Source organism: Eleginops maclovinus, chromosome 21 (genome assembly GCF_036324505.1).
Source record: "Eleginops maclovinus isolate JMC-PN-2008 ecotype Puerto Natales chromosome 21, JC_Emac_rtc_rv5, whole genome shotgun sequence".
In the NCBI taxonomy this organism is placed as follows: Eukaryota; Metazoa; Chordata; class Actinopteri; order Perciformes; family Eleginopidae; genus Eleginops; species Eleginops maclovinus.
The window spans coordinates 4,212,229-4,230,413 of record NC_086369.1 but is presented as its reverse complement, the minus strand read 5'-3'; the positions used below and the strand labels follow the sequence as shown (position 1 = coordinate 4,230,413).

The following is an 18,185-nucleotide window of genomic DNA, read 5'->3' as shown; positions in this document are numbered from 1 at the left end:
AAGAATTTGAACAGCAAACAAACCTCTTCAGCTACTCAAACTTTTGGGTAAAACAACTTTAATGATTGCAAGCTGGAATTTGAAAGGATTTTTAGTCTCTTTGATCTTTTATTTCCAATTCACCTTCACATACTCCAGAGTCATGAACATTTATAATATGCAAAGCCCTCCTTCTATTAAATCATACTCAATGTGAAAGCTCCAAACCTTCTGAGAAGCCTCTGACCTCAAACGCTAACGAAAGCAGCACTGGCCCTGAGGTCTTAGCTTACACAACCCAGTGAAAAAACAAAAAAATGACTCCACAGCTTTTATCTCTCAGGCATTTAGATACACAGACATAAGTCCACAGCCATCCTTGACCTGCAAAGCGCAATTAAAACTGCTTTGGTATGCAAGGATGCTCTGTAAACAGGGTGCGTGATGCGTGGCTGCTCGTCCAACAGATACAAGGATGATATAGATGAAGCGTGCCGTAAAATATCATATCACCATCACCACTTGCAATTGGGCTGGTGTTTTCTTAGATAATCCATTCTGCTTCTTTTGAGAAAAGATAAAACCTTGGGAGTCATTTCCCCAACACATATCCTCATGCGCCTGTGAGCTATTACCCTTGCCTTATCAGCGAAACATATGGGCCGAGCTTTGAAAGATTGTGGCTCTAAAAGGAAGAAATCTTCGTTCAGGGAGTGACGGTTTAATCCATGTAAACCCCTCCCTGTGTCTTACACTTATCTCGCCATTCATTTTCTGCACAAAAGCACAATTTGGCACTCTGGAAACTTTACACCACTTTATAATTAATTAACATTTGAGTTCATTTCTCAGTTGAAACTTGTTCTGTTATGTGTCACCTATGTTTAATTACCGAACAAGTAACTAATTGCCGCAAGATTAGTTTTTCCAGTCATGGATGAAAAACCCCTTAACCAAGCCACTTAAAAAGCTTTGTTCGACACGAAATTTATCTCCAACACAAATTGCATGCCTATTGGAGTCGATCAGAACATGTTGTGTACAATAGACCAACACTGCAAGCGCTGAGGACATTATGTTTATTTCATTAGTCTGGCATGAAAACACTGCAGGGTAGTGACCATGGTGTCCATTAGGGGCCACGTTCAGTGCCTTCAAATCAAATAGGATCCTTAATTATATTTAGTGAAATTGGCTAGTCATGCAACTCAATCATTCAGAAGTAGTTGATGATTTCCTGCTTCAGGGCCCTTTATTGACTAGAACATAAAAAGTTGTGTTTGGATTTTAAAACCATGCGCTACAATATTAAAGACCCTGTTGCATACTTAAGGATGGATTGGTCGAAAGTAAAGCAAAAGCTGAACTGCTGTTTAATAGAACATACAGACTTTCAGAGTGTTTTCTGCATCCTCAGGCTGACTTATACAGTTCGCTTTCCAGTTCTTACTTGATATATTGTTTTATTCTATTTGAACCCGAGTCCATGTGCTTTCTCCACAGAACAGTCAAAAACAAAATGTTTAGATGTTTGTTTTGCTCTGCCCATCATGGTTATTTACAGATTTCACAAAGCTTCCCCAAGGCCATATATTCAAAATCCTACAATCCTGGACGCATGATATTCATACTGATTGCAATGTGTGAAATCAGTAGACTGACCTCCTTTCACTTTCACCAGTGTGCAACTGAGAAGCTTTCCTCAGAAATCCCTCAACCAATGCATTGCAGCGCTTAGATTCAGGTCACAAAAATGGAATAATTGTCTTTATTTCTCGGCAACAGACCATTTTAGAATTTAGGGCACTCTCCATCTCCCAGAGCAAGGTTCCCTTTTCCAAAACTGCCAAATTCCCAGTTTTTACTTTTCTTTTACAAAAATGCCCTCCAGGGCAGGTGCTCATCTATTTGTAGCCCGAGGAAAAGAAAGACACTTTAGGTGCCTGGCAGACTTCAGAAAGTTGCAGTTTTGTGAGCAAGGTTTCTCTTATAATAAAAGACGGATAGAATGATTTTGCAAAAAATGGGCAAAAAATACTGGAATATAAGGGAAGTGATGGATCAATACTAATTGCAGACGCATTTGTATGAGAATTAGTATAAATTAAATGTAACACACAAAAAATACACAATGTCTTGAATAAAAAAACAAAGGAAATAAATATCTACCGAATGTCAGCTCGAGAACGTCTAGGCTTCATGACTCTGCCTGCCTTATATGACCTTTGTTGAAAGCCATCCCTCAGGCTACTGACAGATGTTGAAGAATTTCTATGCTCGTTTCATGGTTTCAATCCAATTGTGAAAAATACAAAAACACAGTCATTGTGAGAGCAGAGGGAAATAATGAGCAACAAAACGAGGAAGAAGTGTGAGATGGAAGATTGTTACGAGCACAGAGAGTCGTTATGTCAGGAGCTACCAGTGGGGGGTCTGAAATATTCATCATCTTCCCTTCTTCCTTCTTAAGGCCAGCATCAGCATTTCTGACGCAACCAACACTGAACAAGAGCATGAGAGGACAAAAGAGTCCGGGCTGAAAAAAGAGTCCGGGCTGGGTGGAGACGACTAATCAGAAGGTACAGATTCACCATGTTCTGTGTGTGTGTGATAGTGTCTTGAGTGTTAGTGACCGAGCACCTCTTGTTTCCTTTCAATGTTACACAGAGAGATGAGAGTTTAGTTGCCAAATGAGACGTTAGCCATTGGTGGCAGCTACTTTCCAGACATGACCCTGCTTTTTTAGATGCTAAGTAGCATAAAATGAAAGTGGTGTCATACCGTTTGGAGGTGAACTGGATACCTAACTCCCCCGCCAAGAGGTTTTCTTGTCTTTTAGACCAGCATATCTGGGCGAGTGGTCAATTAATGACGCGCTGCAGCAAAGCTGGCTCCTATAGAGGGCTCACACACACCTTCTGAATCGGATAGCTTACCGTGAGAAGATCATGGGGAGACTCCAGGGTATCAAGGTTGCATAATTTAGGTCTGTGGTTCCAGAAAAGTGTGGTGGGGACGCAGATGGGTATAATGTTGTATATTTAAAAATGCTATTTGTTAAGGTAAGTTGCATTTTATAATCCTCTGCTTGTGTTGGCTTGCAAAGGTAACAGAAAACATGTTATCGACTGGAGGTGTCATTATTGTGCATATGGCAGGCCCAGCATTATCCTCTGCTTGGTGAAACATAAACCTTTGGAGATGCCTCCCATCATGATCATTAAGATATATATAAAACCCTAAGTCCCTCCTGCAGACATCCTGCTGAATACACAGACACAGAGAGGTGCTGCGGAAGGGATTCAGCTCGCCGACTGTATATTGCGGACGATAGGGTGGGACGTGTCACGTGGGCGGGATGTTGCCGTGAAGTCAGTGTAAAGCCAGCCCACATTTTCCTTATTACGCTAAAGGAAAGCAAATCTGGATCAGCTCATTTGTAAAGATTGTGGGTAAGGAGGAAAAGAGAGAGGGTTGTATTTTCTGACACTTTGGGAGTCTCCTTACACACCGGGGACAAATATTTACGTATAAAAGACATCAACAAGTGCATTTTGCACAAGTGGGGACCTTTAACATCAACTGAATGCTCTACTGCGTATCCATTTGTGGAGGAAGAAGACAAACTTGCAATATTTTTTCACATATCCACTCATATGGATTTCAGGACTTTATTGAGCAATAAAAAATATACACCAAGGAAAATATCCTTTTCCTTTTCCCCCCATATTGTTGTTCTTCACTCTCAAAATCTGATTTGATACTTCCAGATGAACGGCTCGAATTGACAAAAAAAGAAAAAAATAAAGAAAAAAAAAGAGCAGTATTTTTAGTTCAACAGTTGTAAACCACCGGAACAGTTTGAAAGCATCTGTATGTTCATATAGTTCACTTTTTGAAAAATGTATTTCAAACAGGAGTGATATCCCAGACTAGGCGGTCACCTCTGACTCTGCCTCTCCGTAGAGTTCTGCCAGTTTCTGGAACTGGGGCCCCCAGTCGTCCAGGTAGTTATAATCCTGCTCTGATTGCGTGCCGGGAGTGTCTAAAGGGCTGACCGAGCCCGTGGGTGAGCCCTGGCCCTCGTAAGCGTAGGTCTGGAGAGAGTCGTAAGGCGGCACACTGGTATCCATGTCGGCCTCCACCAGTCTCTGCTTGATAAATTCGTGCACATCCACCTCGTCCAGCTCCACTGTTACGCTCCGGTGGCTGCGGGGAGGCGCGCAGTGTTTTCTTGCCTCCGGCCGAATGTCCCGTCGGAACTTGAGTTCCTCGGCGGCAGCGGGGTTACGAAGGGCGATGATGTCAAAGGCCTCGGTGTCCTCCTCGCCTCCGCCCTCATCGTCATACGTGACTACGTTCTCTCGGATGTCCTCTTCAGAGATTATAAGCGGCTCCTTCTTGCTCCGCCTCAGTGTGATGAAGAGAACCACAATGACTGCAAAACACAAGAGTTCTTTGTTTCAATGAAACGTGCTGGGGATCACATCCTTCAAAAGTCAATAGGTAACAAGATATGAGTACTATTCCAGTATTTAACTTCGTACAATAAACTGAAAATATGTAATACTTGTCAACAGTAAGAAAATTGCTTTTCACAACAACTAAATTGACGAACACACAAGCTGACAAGCTGTGCATATGTATCCGTTTTTCCATCAGGACACTAAAACTAGCCAAGCGTTGAAGATTTGTAAATCGATAAAGCACATTAGCCGACATTAGCAATGGCAGTGATGTAACTTTGAATACAAGCTGTTGAGATGATGACAATATACACATAACCATCATCTGCAGAACAGTTAAAGTAACATCCAGCTTAAACAGCGAGTACATTTCAAGTGAAGATGTGACAGTATATGGGAAAATATGTAATCTTTTAGTTTTACAAGGAAATAATGAGCCTGCTGTGCCACATTACAGACAGTATTAGTAGCTTACACTGTGAAATATATGTTCCAACTGTTGATGAAGTCATGAAAATGAATAATATTTGATGATATGCTACAGCTTGGAACTTTTTCGTACATCAATGAGAGTTATCTTGTAGGGTGTTTTTCTTAATAATGACCTCTCTGCAAGATGTTAACAATAACATATATCTAATAAAATCAGCGTTATATCTAAAGCAGTTCAATATGCTGCATTAACAGACCACAGAGCTATCAGCGTTCCTGCAGGGGCATGAATAAAAACTGATGAAAACACATTGGAATTGAACAAACACACTGTTATAAGCTATATATATATATATATAGCACCACAGTTCTGACCAGCCTCTGGGGGTGAGATGTCTTATAGCACATTCAAAGTGAGAGCTCAGCAGACAGACTCGAAGGTGATGGTGGATTAAGAGGAGGTGGAGGTGTCTGCATTCATAACGCCAAGGATGCACTGATGCATTTGACTAATCTACTGTATTTATTCAAGCAACGCATTTGTTGTATAGATATTGTAGAGAGTATGGAGAGAGAGAGGCATACTGTAGAGACTATAAAGCAATTTCAAAGAAGATTTAAGCCTCACAGCAGACTAAAGGTGTGTTTACACCAAGCCTCAGCTGTTTAGTCAAACCCTGAAGCTGATTCTTTCTCACTTCTCTGGGGCAGGTGTGAATAATCCCATTCAAACAGGCGGTACTGATGAAAAGTCCCAGAATAGACTGAAAATGATAGATGTAGTCCCCTTCTACTTTAAAGTAGGGTTGGGGTTCGGGACGAGCCTAACAAAAAGTAGATTGTCCCATACTACTTTTAAGGGGAGTTAGGGTTCGACTGAAAATTGATTTAGTCTTCTATTACTCTACAATAGGGTTAAGATTAAGGACAAGGGTTTGATAATAAATAGAAGTGGAAGTTATATAATGGGAAATTGCATTTGGAATGCAACAGAGCTACATTTTCATCAGGCGCAACAATTTGTTTGACTGTTCCCTTACCCTTAAACACCTTACGACTAAAGTTATTATGCACACATTCATCCATCTACATATATTCCATTGTTCAGTGCGCTTCCTCGCCTGCGTTTTTAATGAAATGTCCCCTAACCTGCATGTGATTAAACTATACAGAAAACTGAAAGAGATTCACTTTACACAAAGTGAGGTGGGAGAAAGTGAAAAACACAATTTCTGTGGGACAGCGCTTATTGTTTAAATAGTTTTAAGCAACAAATTGAACTGTCAGGATCTGCTGGGTGAATCATTGCGAGCACAACAAGGAAATACAGAGCTTCTGCTTTTCAATTAATTCTCCAGTTACTTTTTCTGGTATGAAAATAATGACTCAATTACTACAGCCTTATTAATAACAGCATTCCATATTCCAAACTGCACTTTCCAAAGTTTGTGGTTTGCTTGTATTTGCTGTCTATTCCTATCCACTGTGCACACCATATTGCATTACACCCTTTACATTAATGCTCCCTCGATGGTCCATTCCGGTCATTTCATTTGCCTAGCCAAGGCCGGTGGAGGTTTAACTGTTACTCACTACACCACTTATGGAGAGAATTACCCCATTATCCGATATATATTTTCTGCAGCAGGAGCCATTGCCTACATTTCTCCTGGTTATGGAAGATTAGACTGAGGGACCAGAGTACTGCATCCTCACAAGTACAAATATTTAAAGTCAAAATGCATCATGTTAAGATACGATGAAAAGAAAATCACTTTTCAGTACTTATGCACATGGGAATGGGTTATTGAGATGTCCTAAAATTAACGACTTTTATTAGATCACATATATTACAACTGCCTGTATTTGGTCTGTGTCGGTACAAAGTCACTTGAGTTCATTCATAATGGTTTCTATTAATGTCTTTCTAATACAATTCCTCTTTTTACCCATTTAGCACTGTGATACTGAACCATTCACTTTTGAACTAAATGAGTAATATCCAAACAATGATCATGTTATGGAAGTCATGTGTAAAGGACTTTATAAACTGAGTCAATTAAGAGGTTTTTATTTGTATCCCTTTCTGGGTTGCTACAGGCTTATTAAGGGGGACCCATGTTAAAACCAGGCGTAAATGAAGTCATTAAATAGTGAGGTTTGATACTAAGCCTTGCAGTGCAGGCAAAGAATATGCATAATAGCCAAAAAACTGGGGACAGTGCAGATAATAAGCATGTGTCTAAGTCCACTGTTCCCCCATGACACCCACATTCACCTATTTCTTTCAACTATGAACACCAGAGATGGGGAATAACGAAAACATGGTCAAATGACGGGGTGTTACATCAAATGAAATCTGATTTATTTTGCCCGCAACCCACTGACAAAATATGTAACATGAGGTGACGGGTTTTCAAACCTCTGTCCAGTATCTGAGCTGAGTGTGAGACTCCTTACTTGTTACTGGAAAGTGTGAACCCAAATGCAACACGGGTCCAAAGAGAAAAAGGTGTGATCATATTCTGCCTCTCGCTGTTTCTCTCTCTCCGTGCTAACTAGTATCTGTTGGTGATTACACATTCAGCATGTGTCTCTCACTCCAAACAGCGGTGATGGCCTTTTGTTTGCTGCAGCCAGAGGCTTTGGCGTGGAGGAGGAAACAGCCAGTATGAATATGCATAACCTTCACGCGCTAATGTCCAGAGACAATCACTGAAGAGAGGAGGGGAGAGCAGATTCGCTGAGGCGTGTTGTTAGACAGTTTTGTCAAATCATGTCCTGCTGCGGTTTGGTTTGCAGAGGAAGGGATTGCTCTGACAGGAGATTTGTTTGGACTTTTGGTATATTTGACCTTGAATTTTGCACCATCTTTTCAACGTCTTCCACCCCTTAAGCTGACATTCAAAGTGTCAAGATATTTGAACGTTTATTTATAATCACTTTCGAAAACTGGTTGCCATGGTAACAAGACACACGTACTCATTGACTGAAGGCTTGTTGACTTAGTGCTGCGATGGGATGCTTACACTGATGTAGTCCTGCCTAGTTTAATGTATTTCTACATAGGCTGTCACCATATTCCCGCATGAGTCACAACATGAGATGTTAAACATGTGGGAGGAAGATTGAGTTGCATAGTAAAAGAGCAGATATGGATCGAATTACAAATTGCCAACAAATGTGATTTAAGTATAATCTGATTTTCTGATTTCAAGCTGCCATCTGCACATGAGTCCTGGCTGCTCTTAAATCCAACTTCCACCCTCCAACCACTGTAGGTTTATTCTTTTTCAGTTGCGTACATCTCTGTGAATCACACAATCGACCCTGCAGTCTCCAATCTTTTCTGTCTTTGTCCTCAGCGTCTCTTTTCCAGCTACCTGTCCTCCAGCCTACTCCTTCCGTGTCCTCCTTCTCCGTCCTTCATTTCCTTTTCGTTTTCTTCCACCTCTGCCCTCTGTAACTCTTTTCACCCTCATTCTTAATTCTTCCTGTGTCCCTGCACGTCTTTTCATCCCTCTTCCTCCTCTGCCCTTGTCAAACCCCCTTCCACCCTTTCCTGCTTCTCTATGGTTCACATCCTCCGTCCATGCCCTCAGGATATTTGGCCCCCGGCACCCCCTCCCCTCCCCTGCTGTGGCTGTCCTGACTTACCCAGCAGGATGACGATGCACAGCAGGATGGCGATCAGTGCGCCGGTGCTTAGACCTGCGGAGGAGAGGAAAGCCTCGCCTTGGCACATCCGTATCCTGCCGTGGCGCTGGCACGGGCACACCCGCAGAGTCAGGGTGCTGGTGCCGCTCAGCAAAGGCTCCCCGCCATCCCACACCACGATGGGCAGCTCGTACAGCTCCTGGGTCTGGTGGTTGAATCGCCTCCGCCTAGCAATGATGCTGGCCGAGCTGTCTATAATTATAGAAAAAAATATGTTTAGCAAAATTAGACCCCTTGGCAAAAAAGTCTAATTGGTGATTTGCTCTTTCTTCTCAATTGTGTCACTCTTATAGCAAAACCTGCAATTGTCTTTTTCTACAAGGCAAGGCAAGTTTATACAGCAAATTTCAACATAAGGAAATGAAAAGTGCTTTAAAAAACATTAAAAGCATTAAGAAACAGTGCAATAGAAACTTGATTTGATTAGAAAGAAAATTCCAACTGACTTTAGGTCAAGGGTAACAATCGTCAGCCAAAGAGAAAATGTGAATTGCGCTATTTGCTTGAAGTATCTCAAGCTAGTTTAATTCTCATGACTTGAGATTCCCCTGTTTGCCAAGGCTAATTAATTTCAAAGGTGCTGGTTTACTTTTGTAATGTGCTGCAAAAGAGCAGTTCACCTTGGCCTCACGCAGAAAAGACCTCTGTTAAAGGAACATGTCAGGTAGATAAACAGAGATAAAAGCACCACATTTGTTAAGAAGAAAACCCAAACAAGGGAACCCGAGAGGAAGGTGTTAGGAGGTGATTCTGCAGAGGACGACGACAAAGAAAATAAAAACACGGCTGTTTACACAAAAAAAAGGTGGAATGAAAAGGAGCTTGTTTTGTTACTTTTCTCAGATGGACTTTTATAAAGCTAGGACATCTATAACATACAGGCTACTTGCCTCTATATTGTAGCCAACTTGAGCAGCTTGGTCTGCTTTGGACTCAGATTGTAACAATAACACATGCAAGACATATTTTGGCCTTTGTTTTGTCTCAAAAACTGCAACCAAACGAATGGTCTCATTTTTAACTGGAGCGTCAGTGCAGAAATAGCAGCTGTTCAGTATTTTCCTTCTGCAACAGTACAGACTAAGCTTACTTCACATTGGTTAAGTAACACTTCTTTTCAAAAGGCATGCCTGCTAAGAAGCTTACAGCAACACGGCACTTCACACTGGACGGAGGATTACCCATTAATGGTTTGACATGCAATCTTTACAGGTGTGTGTAGGCTGTTAGCGAGGGGTTGTCTCAGCAGGTAATCACCATGTTTTTATTTGAAAAGTGTACAAATAGCTGGATTATGGACCCCCGATATTACCACAGCACGTATAAAAAATCTGCTGAATTCAAGGCAAACGGTTCTTTCTAACTTGGCCTCACATGAGTGACTAACTAGATGACAGGATAAATATACACAAAAGATATTCTGGCTTGTGAAAGTGCTGAATCGTGCACAGGGCAACCTTTTACTTCCCACCCAGTGAAAACACCTCTGCCGCTGCATCATGCTGCTGCTCTGAGACCTCGCCTCCCACTCCAATCTCTGCTCCATCTATGAATAATTACAATGATCGACAGTTGGAATGACAACATGTACTTCAAGCTTTATTAAGTCAGACTCGCAGTATCACCGTATCAGCAAGCAGATGGGTGGAGGGGTGGGGGGGGGGGTGTGTGAAAGAGTGCAGTGTGCAAGATGCAAATTGCAAGGAGGAGAGATGGGGAGTCGGAGGATGAGAGGAGAAGAAGGGGGTGAATTGAAGAGGTTGTGTGTGTGTGTGCAAAAAGAGAGAGCAGAGGACGAAGACGGAGGCTGAGTCAGAGAGAGACAACCAGGCGGTGTGTTCTCCGTCACAGCCTGCACACTTTGAAGCAGAGACCCACGGCAGCACAGGTCCTTGTACGGAGCACCACGAGGAAGTGCACATCAATTACGACTAATTTCACATTCAGCCGAGCTCGGCGCAGGTGGCTGCAGGAGAGCTGTGCGTTTGTTGATTAATGCCGCAGTGAGACGGGCAAGCTGCAGCCACGCCAGAGCCTCATAAGAGCAGAGACTGCAGGAGTTAGTGCGCTTAACGTGTTATGACAGCATGTGACGCTACCTGCAGTGTGTCGCAGGTAACCACCCAGGAAATGAGGGAAAATATGCTTTTAAGAGCATTTCACACTTCATTTGAAATGATCCTGCACATTCTGAGCCGTGTTATTTTTCACATCACTAGCAATCAAATTTGGAGTCAGATAAAATGGCATTAATATGCATGTTTTGGAGGTTCTATTCAATCCTGTGTAATTCCCTGTGCACTGAGTTTGTTAAATCAGCAACTGGAAAATGACCTCTTTTTTTTAACTTTCTTCAGAAGCATTAGCTTGATAGGCCTAGAATCATTTGCATAACTGTTTGATCTATATGAATTCCTGTATCTCCGTGTTGAGATACGAACTTAAGTGGGATTTCACAGCATGAGATTATAAGGTTGGTAAATACTTGCCTTGTAGGAATTCACAACAGTTTGATCTCTGTGGTCTAGAGGGTTTCATTTCTTGGTTATAAACATGTTATTACTGTTGTGAAAAGACAATCAAGCCTTTATAACTCTACCAAGCATTAATAAACCCTAAAATCCCTTATTTTGAGTATCAACTGATACAATAAAAGAGTTTTGAAGGTTTCATGAATTCAAGAAACGTATCCTATAGTGAATATAATTACCCTTTGAATAGAAGCTGACTCATTGTGAAACATATGATGTGTGATTAAAAAAAGGAGTCCAAAAATACATCAACAATAGACACGCGACACAGCCGCATCTCTGTAGACTTCACACTTGCCTACACATGCACTGAGCTGATCTGGTGTGAACTTGGGTGGGTGTGTGTAGGTGCCGCTTATGGGATTCAACACGAAGCTATTCTCCAGTTGCCACTTAGAGCACGACATACATTGTGGAGCAGAATATAAAGTTGGTCAAGTTGTAAAGGTTCTAACTTAATGTGGGGGGTGTTGATTATTCAATAATACATTCTAATGTGTAGGTGCTGCAGGTGTTCCTCTCAAGAACCAGAACATATACATGTTTGATTATAGAAAACTGAGCAAATCTCCGTTTTTGAAATGCTGAAATCTGCATTAACTAACACTTTTACATGAACATACTTACATTTATTAAAATAGCTAGGAATTATTTGTATGTCCATGGACTATTCGGCAAGTTAAATGTTACTATTATTATTATAAAATACTAATACAATAAGGATAAAATATCATTATTCGGTTAATAGAGACTTGCATAACCCAAAAAGTCATATACCAAGCAGAATGTTTAAACAGAACAGGACAAATAAGTATAACGTTACGTGTTTAAGTAGTTTTTTAAGATTGGTTTTGAATATAGGTTGATAGAGCAGTGTTGTCCAAACACTAATATCATTGTGTGCGGAAATAACATGCCTTTCATGCAGAATAACAATCAGCAGATTAAAGACAAATGCAGCAATCTCCTTTTTAAAAGAAGCTCCTGCATTCAATAAGGATTAGTCTGACTCAGTAAGGCTTAGCTTAACAAAACACCCCCCAGCAGTGACTACAGATAGCACCTAGTGATCGGAAACAGCACAACTACACTGTCACAGTATGGAGTGTTTCATAAGGCTGTGTTTTGTGTATTCAGTTAATTGTGGTTTGGACAGTACAGTATGTTGTGCTGTAACAAACAAAGAGGTCTGCAGAGTACTGTTATGATTTTCCTCTGTTGTGCGGAGACAAATTGGTTCACACCTTCCGTGATGCAGAAATGCCTGCTGTGGCCATGCTGCGCACACACACACACACACACACACACACACACACACACACACACACACACACACACACACACACACACACACACACACACACACACACACACACACACCTACACCTACACACACACACACACACACACACACACACACACACACCTACACCTACACACACACACACATGCGCTGTTAATCCATTCAAAAATGTAATGCGTTAATCACAATAATAACCTGAGATTGATCATGGTCAATCACAAGTTTAATATACTAGTATTTAATTGCATTTTGGGGGATAAAACAACTACATGTGTGGTGTTGTAATGAATAATAACTGATAAGAGGAATCAATAAGGAAATGATTATTGGCATGAAGTGATTTTCACAGACATCTGCGCTAAAACTACGAGAGGAAGTTGGGGTCAATCTTTGTAATGTGATTCATTTGGTGATTTTGTTTTATCAAATGTAAGTTTTCAGGATAATGCTTAACGCATAAATGTTGACATCCCTAACATACACACATATTACATTATGGAATCTTGCACCACACTGGTTAACTAGGGACATCTCTGACCTTTAATAATAGGAAGGCTTATCAAATACTATGAAGTGGACTCTGACAATTGTTTGCTGTCTGGAAGTTTTAACGAAAGCAAGCTGCTGCCCTTTTCCCCCAATCTATGCCATTCAGCTCATAATGAGTGTCTGGGAATCTAGCAATATAACGCCCTATGCAAGTAAAGTGTGAATGGCATAAAAGCTAATTAAACGTCCCACATGTCAATGGCTTGACAGCGCTTCTTTTAACACTGCTGATTAACTGTAAAATTATAAGGTCTTCTGCATGCACATTGGAAGAAAACGCCTTCAGAAAGCAATTGATCCATTTAAGTATGTGGGTTATTTAGAGATCACAGCCCCTGTTTAATTGCCTTTTAGAAGTAAATGTCATCACAACGTGAAAGATAAGAAGATCAAAGATGTTTTTCGATTTTCAGTCATTGTAAAGCTGAATATCTTTAAATGGCTTTTACCAGAACAGGTTTCTTACAAAGTGCTTTCCTGCAGAAGCATCCCCCTTGTTTTCCAGCTTTAGTGGTGTCTATTATGCGGAAGGAATTTGACATTCATTTGATGCAGCACATTGAGCACTTTGACTGCATCAACACATCTGCAAGATAAGTCTGAAGAGCATTGACTTCATCTCCGCAAACAAAGATCACAGTTCTGCAGCAAGACACAGGCTTTGATGTTAATCTACGACTGGATCCTACGATTGCATTGACTACAGCTTGTATATATATATTAACCTTTCATAGGCATATACTAATTGTAGGGGTGTTACATTTTGGTCAAAAGTGCATTTTGGGAGGCGCCCTTTCTACATCTACATGAGTCAGTGAGTGGATGTAGACCTCAAGCTAAATTTGAAGAAATTCCCTTGCAAGTGTTCCTGAGATATCATGTTAAGGAGAATGGGATGGACCTAATTTCAACAACCCGGGAAAAAGCACTTTTTCCAACAAAAAGGAATAAAAAGAAGTCATCACTGTCTAAAACTACCAAATACTTCCTTCCTTGTGCACAACTGCACAAAGCAAAACAACTCCAAGTTCCATGATTCCCATTGTGAGCTTACTGTGAAGTGAGCAGGAAAGGAGGTCATGAGAGAGTTAGTGGTGTGAGTGACAGAGGGATTTCCGTCAGTTGCACAACAACAGAGGGAGGTATTAGGCTCTGGCACAGAGCAGCTACCAACTGTTGGTCCTCTACAAAGAAAGAAGCAGCTCTGAGTGTGAAGAGCTTACTTTAATTATCAGACACAGAGTCAACAGTATGGCACATTGTGTGTGTGTCTCTCTCTCTCTCTTCTTTCTCTCTCTCTCTCTCACACACAGATATTGTGAACACTGCAAATAACTTCTCATACCCAAGTGCAGCCGAACGCTATATCACCCCGACACCTCTTTTGGAGTGTGAATGCAAATGCAGGAACCAAGTGACTGGAGATGGCAGCAGCTTAAAAATTCAGAGGGATTTAGGTGTTTGGAAAGTATTGATATGCTAGGAGAAACTTAGAGACAAGTAAGTATGAATTATTTGAGGTGGACAATAAATATAAGGAAACTGCATGACCTCATGACTTCACTTCAACGCCAATAAGCAAGAACATTATAAAGTTAGCGCCAAGGTAATCACTGTAATATCGTGCTTTTACTCAAGAATTGCTGTATTTTATTAATAAACTGCCGAATGTAACAGACAGTACATGTGTGTTTGATAGTGTGTAGTTCTTGAAGCTGAACCCACTTTCCTTGTGTAAAAGCAGCTTAAAGAGTGTCCTTGATCAAGGCATTTAACTGCTCCAGTGCAGCTCACTCTGTGGTCAACACAACAAACTGGAGGCTTTGCAGGGCAGCTGCTCCCTTTCATATGGTCAACTAACCGGCAGACTGTTGCTCCGAATCAGAACATGCTCTCTAACAGCTCTCTTGGTTAAAGAAAGGAAGCTGTGTGAAGAAACTAAAAGTATAAATTGTTAGTTACATGGCCCATTTATTCCAGAAGGACGGTTTATCCTTAAGGGAATAATTTAGACCAATGTCCTTCATAAACTTCACTTTTCTTTCGAAGTTATCCCTTGCAATTTAGGAAAGTATGAACAACTTCTTAAATCCGTGTCATGACACATCATCGTCCATCCCACATGGGATATATCACAGACTCATTTTGAGAAAAACAAGATCCTGTGCGATGGTATTCATCCAAGCTGAAACGCACCATTACTTAAACACCAGGAACCACAACAACTTCTATCACTCCTTCAAGAAAGAAAAGTTTCCTTCTGAATGCTTTGGGAATATTACAGCAGATGGCTCTTTTGAAATGTCGCTTTTGGACATTTATTTAAATAGCGCTTTATCTGGTCTTTACAACCATTCAAAATGCTTTACATTCACAAGTCATCATTCGTCCATTCACACCCCATTTCATACAGAGCAATGTGCCACTTTATACATTCACACAGTTGGCCATCATTGAGAGCAACTCAAGTATCTTGCCCAAGGTTACATCACCATGTTGACAGCAGGGGCTGCGATCATACCCACAACCTTCTGAATGAAAGACAACCTCAATCCCTCACAGCCACAGTCTCCCAAGACTCACGTAGCAGTATTTGGGAATTGTTTTCAATTAGTTAGCGTAGTAAATGTTGGCTGCAATAATTTGCCTTAAGTTCTGGTAATGATCGCCATTGGAGGACATTATTTAAATTTCATTTCCAACGTTATAACAGCCAAAATAACCCTAACCCTAATCTGGCAAACTTATTATCCAGAAAGCAAAACAACAAAGAGCAACCACAGCATGTCGGAATCAACATGGCCAGCCTGCTGTTGGTTAAAGTAATTTTTCATTGTTAGCTTCTTTAAGCTTTCCATCAAGTCCACGCTGGGATTTCCTAACACGGCATATGGCAAATCAGCGAGAGATGTTCTGCATGCAATAGTGGAGGTGTATCAACAACACCCTGAGAGAAACCAAGTGAGAAAGATATCAAATACTAACATGTGTTTTTCACAACCCTGGAAGAGATGCCAACATAGCAGTCCTCCGATCATTGGGAAATAAGTGGTGTCAATTTGGCTCCAGGTCTTATATGAAGGCTAAAAATAAAACAATGCAACTGATAATCAACCAAATATTCCTCTCCCCTTCATAAGAATCCCGTCACACTTCTATTTTTTGGGAGTGTTCAACTGGTCTACTGAGTTTTGTGTTAAACAGAAGCGAACCACTGCTGAATAATCAAACTTATAGCATATTTGTCCTGCAGGATATGTGGTTCTTTGAGGTAGCATCGTAGAAGTCCATCTTTGCTTTATTTTAAATTCCCCCTCAAGAGGGAAGGTGGGCAGGAGGTGAGGGAAGTCTCTGAGTGCCACTTATATGAACGCAGCAAATCCTAACTCAATGTGGTCGAAGAAGGCAAAGTAAAGGCTTCGTGTGGTGGGAAGAAACTGGACCAAGGGCTAAACAGACTTATCTGCTATTATCACATTGATTTTTTTGATCTCTCTCGCGCTCCCTTCCTCTCTCCGCTTCGCAGACCGGAGCGATGTGAACCCCTCCTCTCAGTGGGCATCAGTGAGATCTTCTGGCTGAGAGTTTTCAAAAAGCCTCGTGATTGCAGACCATCTTAGCGCGAGGTATTCACCTGAGACTGAGAGGGTTGCCATGGTAACACCCACTGTTGGCCTTGCGCCGGCACAAAATAAGGCACGCAGGAGTGGGGAAAAGAGGGAGCGCCTGAGTGGGTAATCCATTTGACAACACGATGAGCAAACACGCCGAACTTCTATGACTCTTATGTTTCACGCGACCTGACTTTGAGTAGGTCCCGGTGACATTTGAATCTCCACGTGTCCACCGCTTGACGGAGTGCATATTTCCATATCACCTCGAAGGTATGAGGAAATCAGTACAGCTTATTGGAACGTGAAATGTGAGCAATGAGTGAGAAGCCCTTTCCTGGAGGCACATTGCAAAACTCATAAGAAATGCAAACAAACATATTGATTACTTTGATTACCTTCGTTGTCCTTCAGGGTGAAGTTGGGATTAACCGGCAGTTGGCTGGGCAAAGCAAATGAAAAGCGCTGTCCATTGGCAAAGTCGTCCTTATCCACGGCAGTGACGGTCTGGATCACCTGTTGTTCAGAATCACATTTAATTAGCCGCATATGGAAACACTTGTCACTGATTGCATTCAGAACAAGGAGTTGATTTACTGTCAAACGCATGCTTCATGATTAGCTGCTCATAATTGGTCAGAGCTCCTCCAGCCAACCGGTCTCGTGTCATTTTCTCCTTGGTATTGTATGCTTCCTCGATGCAACACTACGATTTCTGAACATTTGACTTGTGTAGGCTTGCATCTGAAAATGACAGAAGTGCTTTCACGCCAACCTCGCTGCCACTGTAGTTCTTAATTGGTAAACCTCAAAGTGACAGCGGGAAAGGGAGCCAGCCTTGAGAGAAAAATGACTCGATAGCCTCTGTCTTAAAGGGGGGTTTCATCTCCAATGTGAGATTTGGGGTGTTGTTGTGCTGCTGCTATACCTGCACAAGCTTCTGTCCTTCACTCTGATCTATTAGGATGCCCTTAGTGGATGCTTTTGGCTGAGTATGACAGAGTTATCTTTCTTCTAGTGTGGATCCAAAGTGAATTTGTTTTCCATAAATGTATAAAAGCAGCTAACTGCGTCTTGATTAGTCTTTTAACTAACGATAATGGGATGTCTGGAAAGAAAGGAAGCAATACAATTGGCTGGTTTTAAATGCCTGTCTGAGGGCACATCACCCATGGTTGGTTTCTGAGTGGTTGCAAAGTTCTGCGTAATGTCAGTTTTGGTTTAGAGCGTAATGGCAGTTTAATGTGTTCTTGGTCTCATTTGAGAAATCTATGAGCTTAGAGGACAGTTTCATATCTCTGAAACATGAATTGAGGAATTAGCTCTATGAAATGCCAATATAAACCACACCCACTTCAGGTGAAGAAACAGAGATGGAGGATTTTGTTGGTTTGACAAAGAAATGATACCATTATGTGTTTGAGGACGTGGATGCACTCCTCTAGTTAGCATATATCAGTGTGATTATAATACTCTTCAGATCCCAAAAACTGACCCAAAATCAGTTTGTATATAATTCATTGACACACACATTTACGCAGCTGCTGTTCTAATTGCCACCTGCCCAATTTGAAACAGGGCAACATATGAAAACTGA

General features: G+C 41.4%; 1 protein-coding gene across 3 annotated transcripts in view; it reads right to left on the bottom strand.

The window, feature by feature from the left end:
• Positions 1 to 3,649: 3,649 nt before the first annotated feature.
• LOC134858108 (cadherin-18) overlaps positions 3,650 to 18,185 on the bottom strand; it is a 134,944-nt gene continuing 120,408 nt past the window's right edge. For all 3 annotated transcript variants that reach the window (XM_063873992.1, XM_063873990.1, XM_063873991.1), the window contains exons 10-12: positions 16,987 to 17,104; positions 8,535 to 8,786; positions 3,650 to 4,417 (exon numbers count right to left, since the gene is read on the bottom strand). In XM_063873992.1, the coding sequence (XP_063730062.1) occupies positions 3,912 to 4,417; positions 8,535 to 8,786; positions 16,987 to 17,104 (876 nt within the window). In that variant the 3' untranslated portion in view covers positions 3,650 to 3,911. The remainder of the gene's footprint in view (positions 4,418 to 8,534; positions 8,787 to 16,986; positions 17,105 to 18,185) is intronic.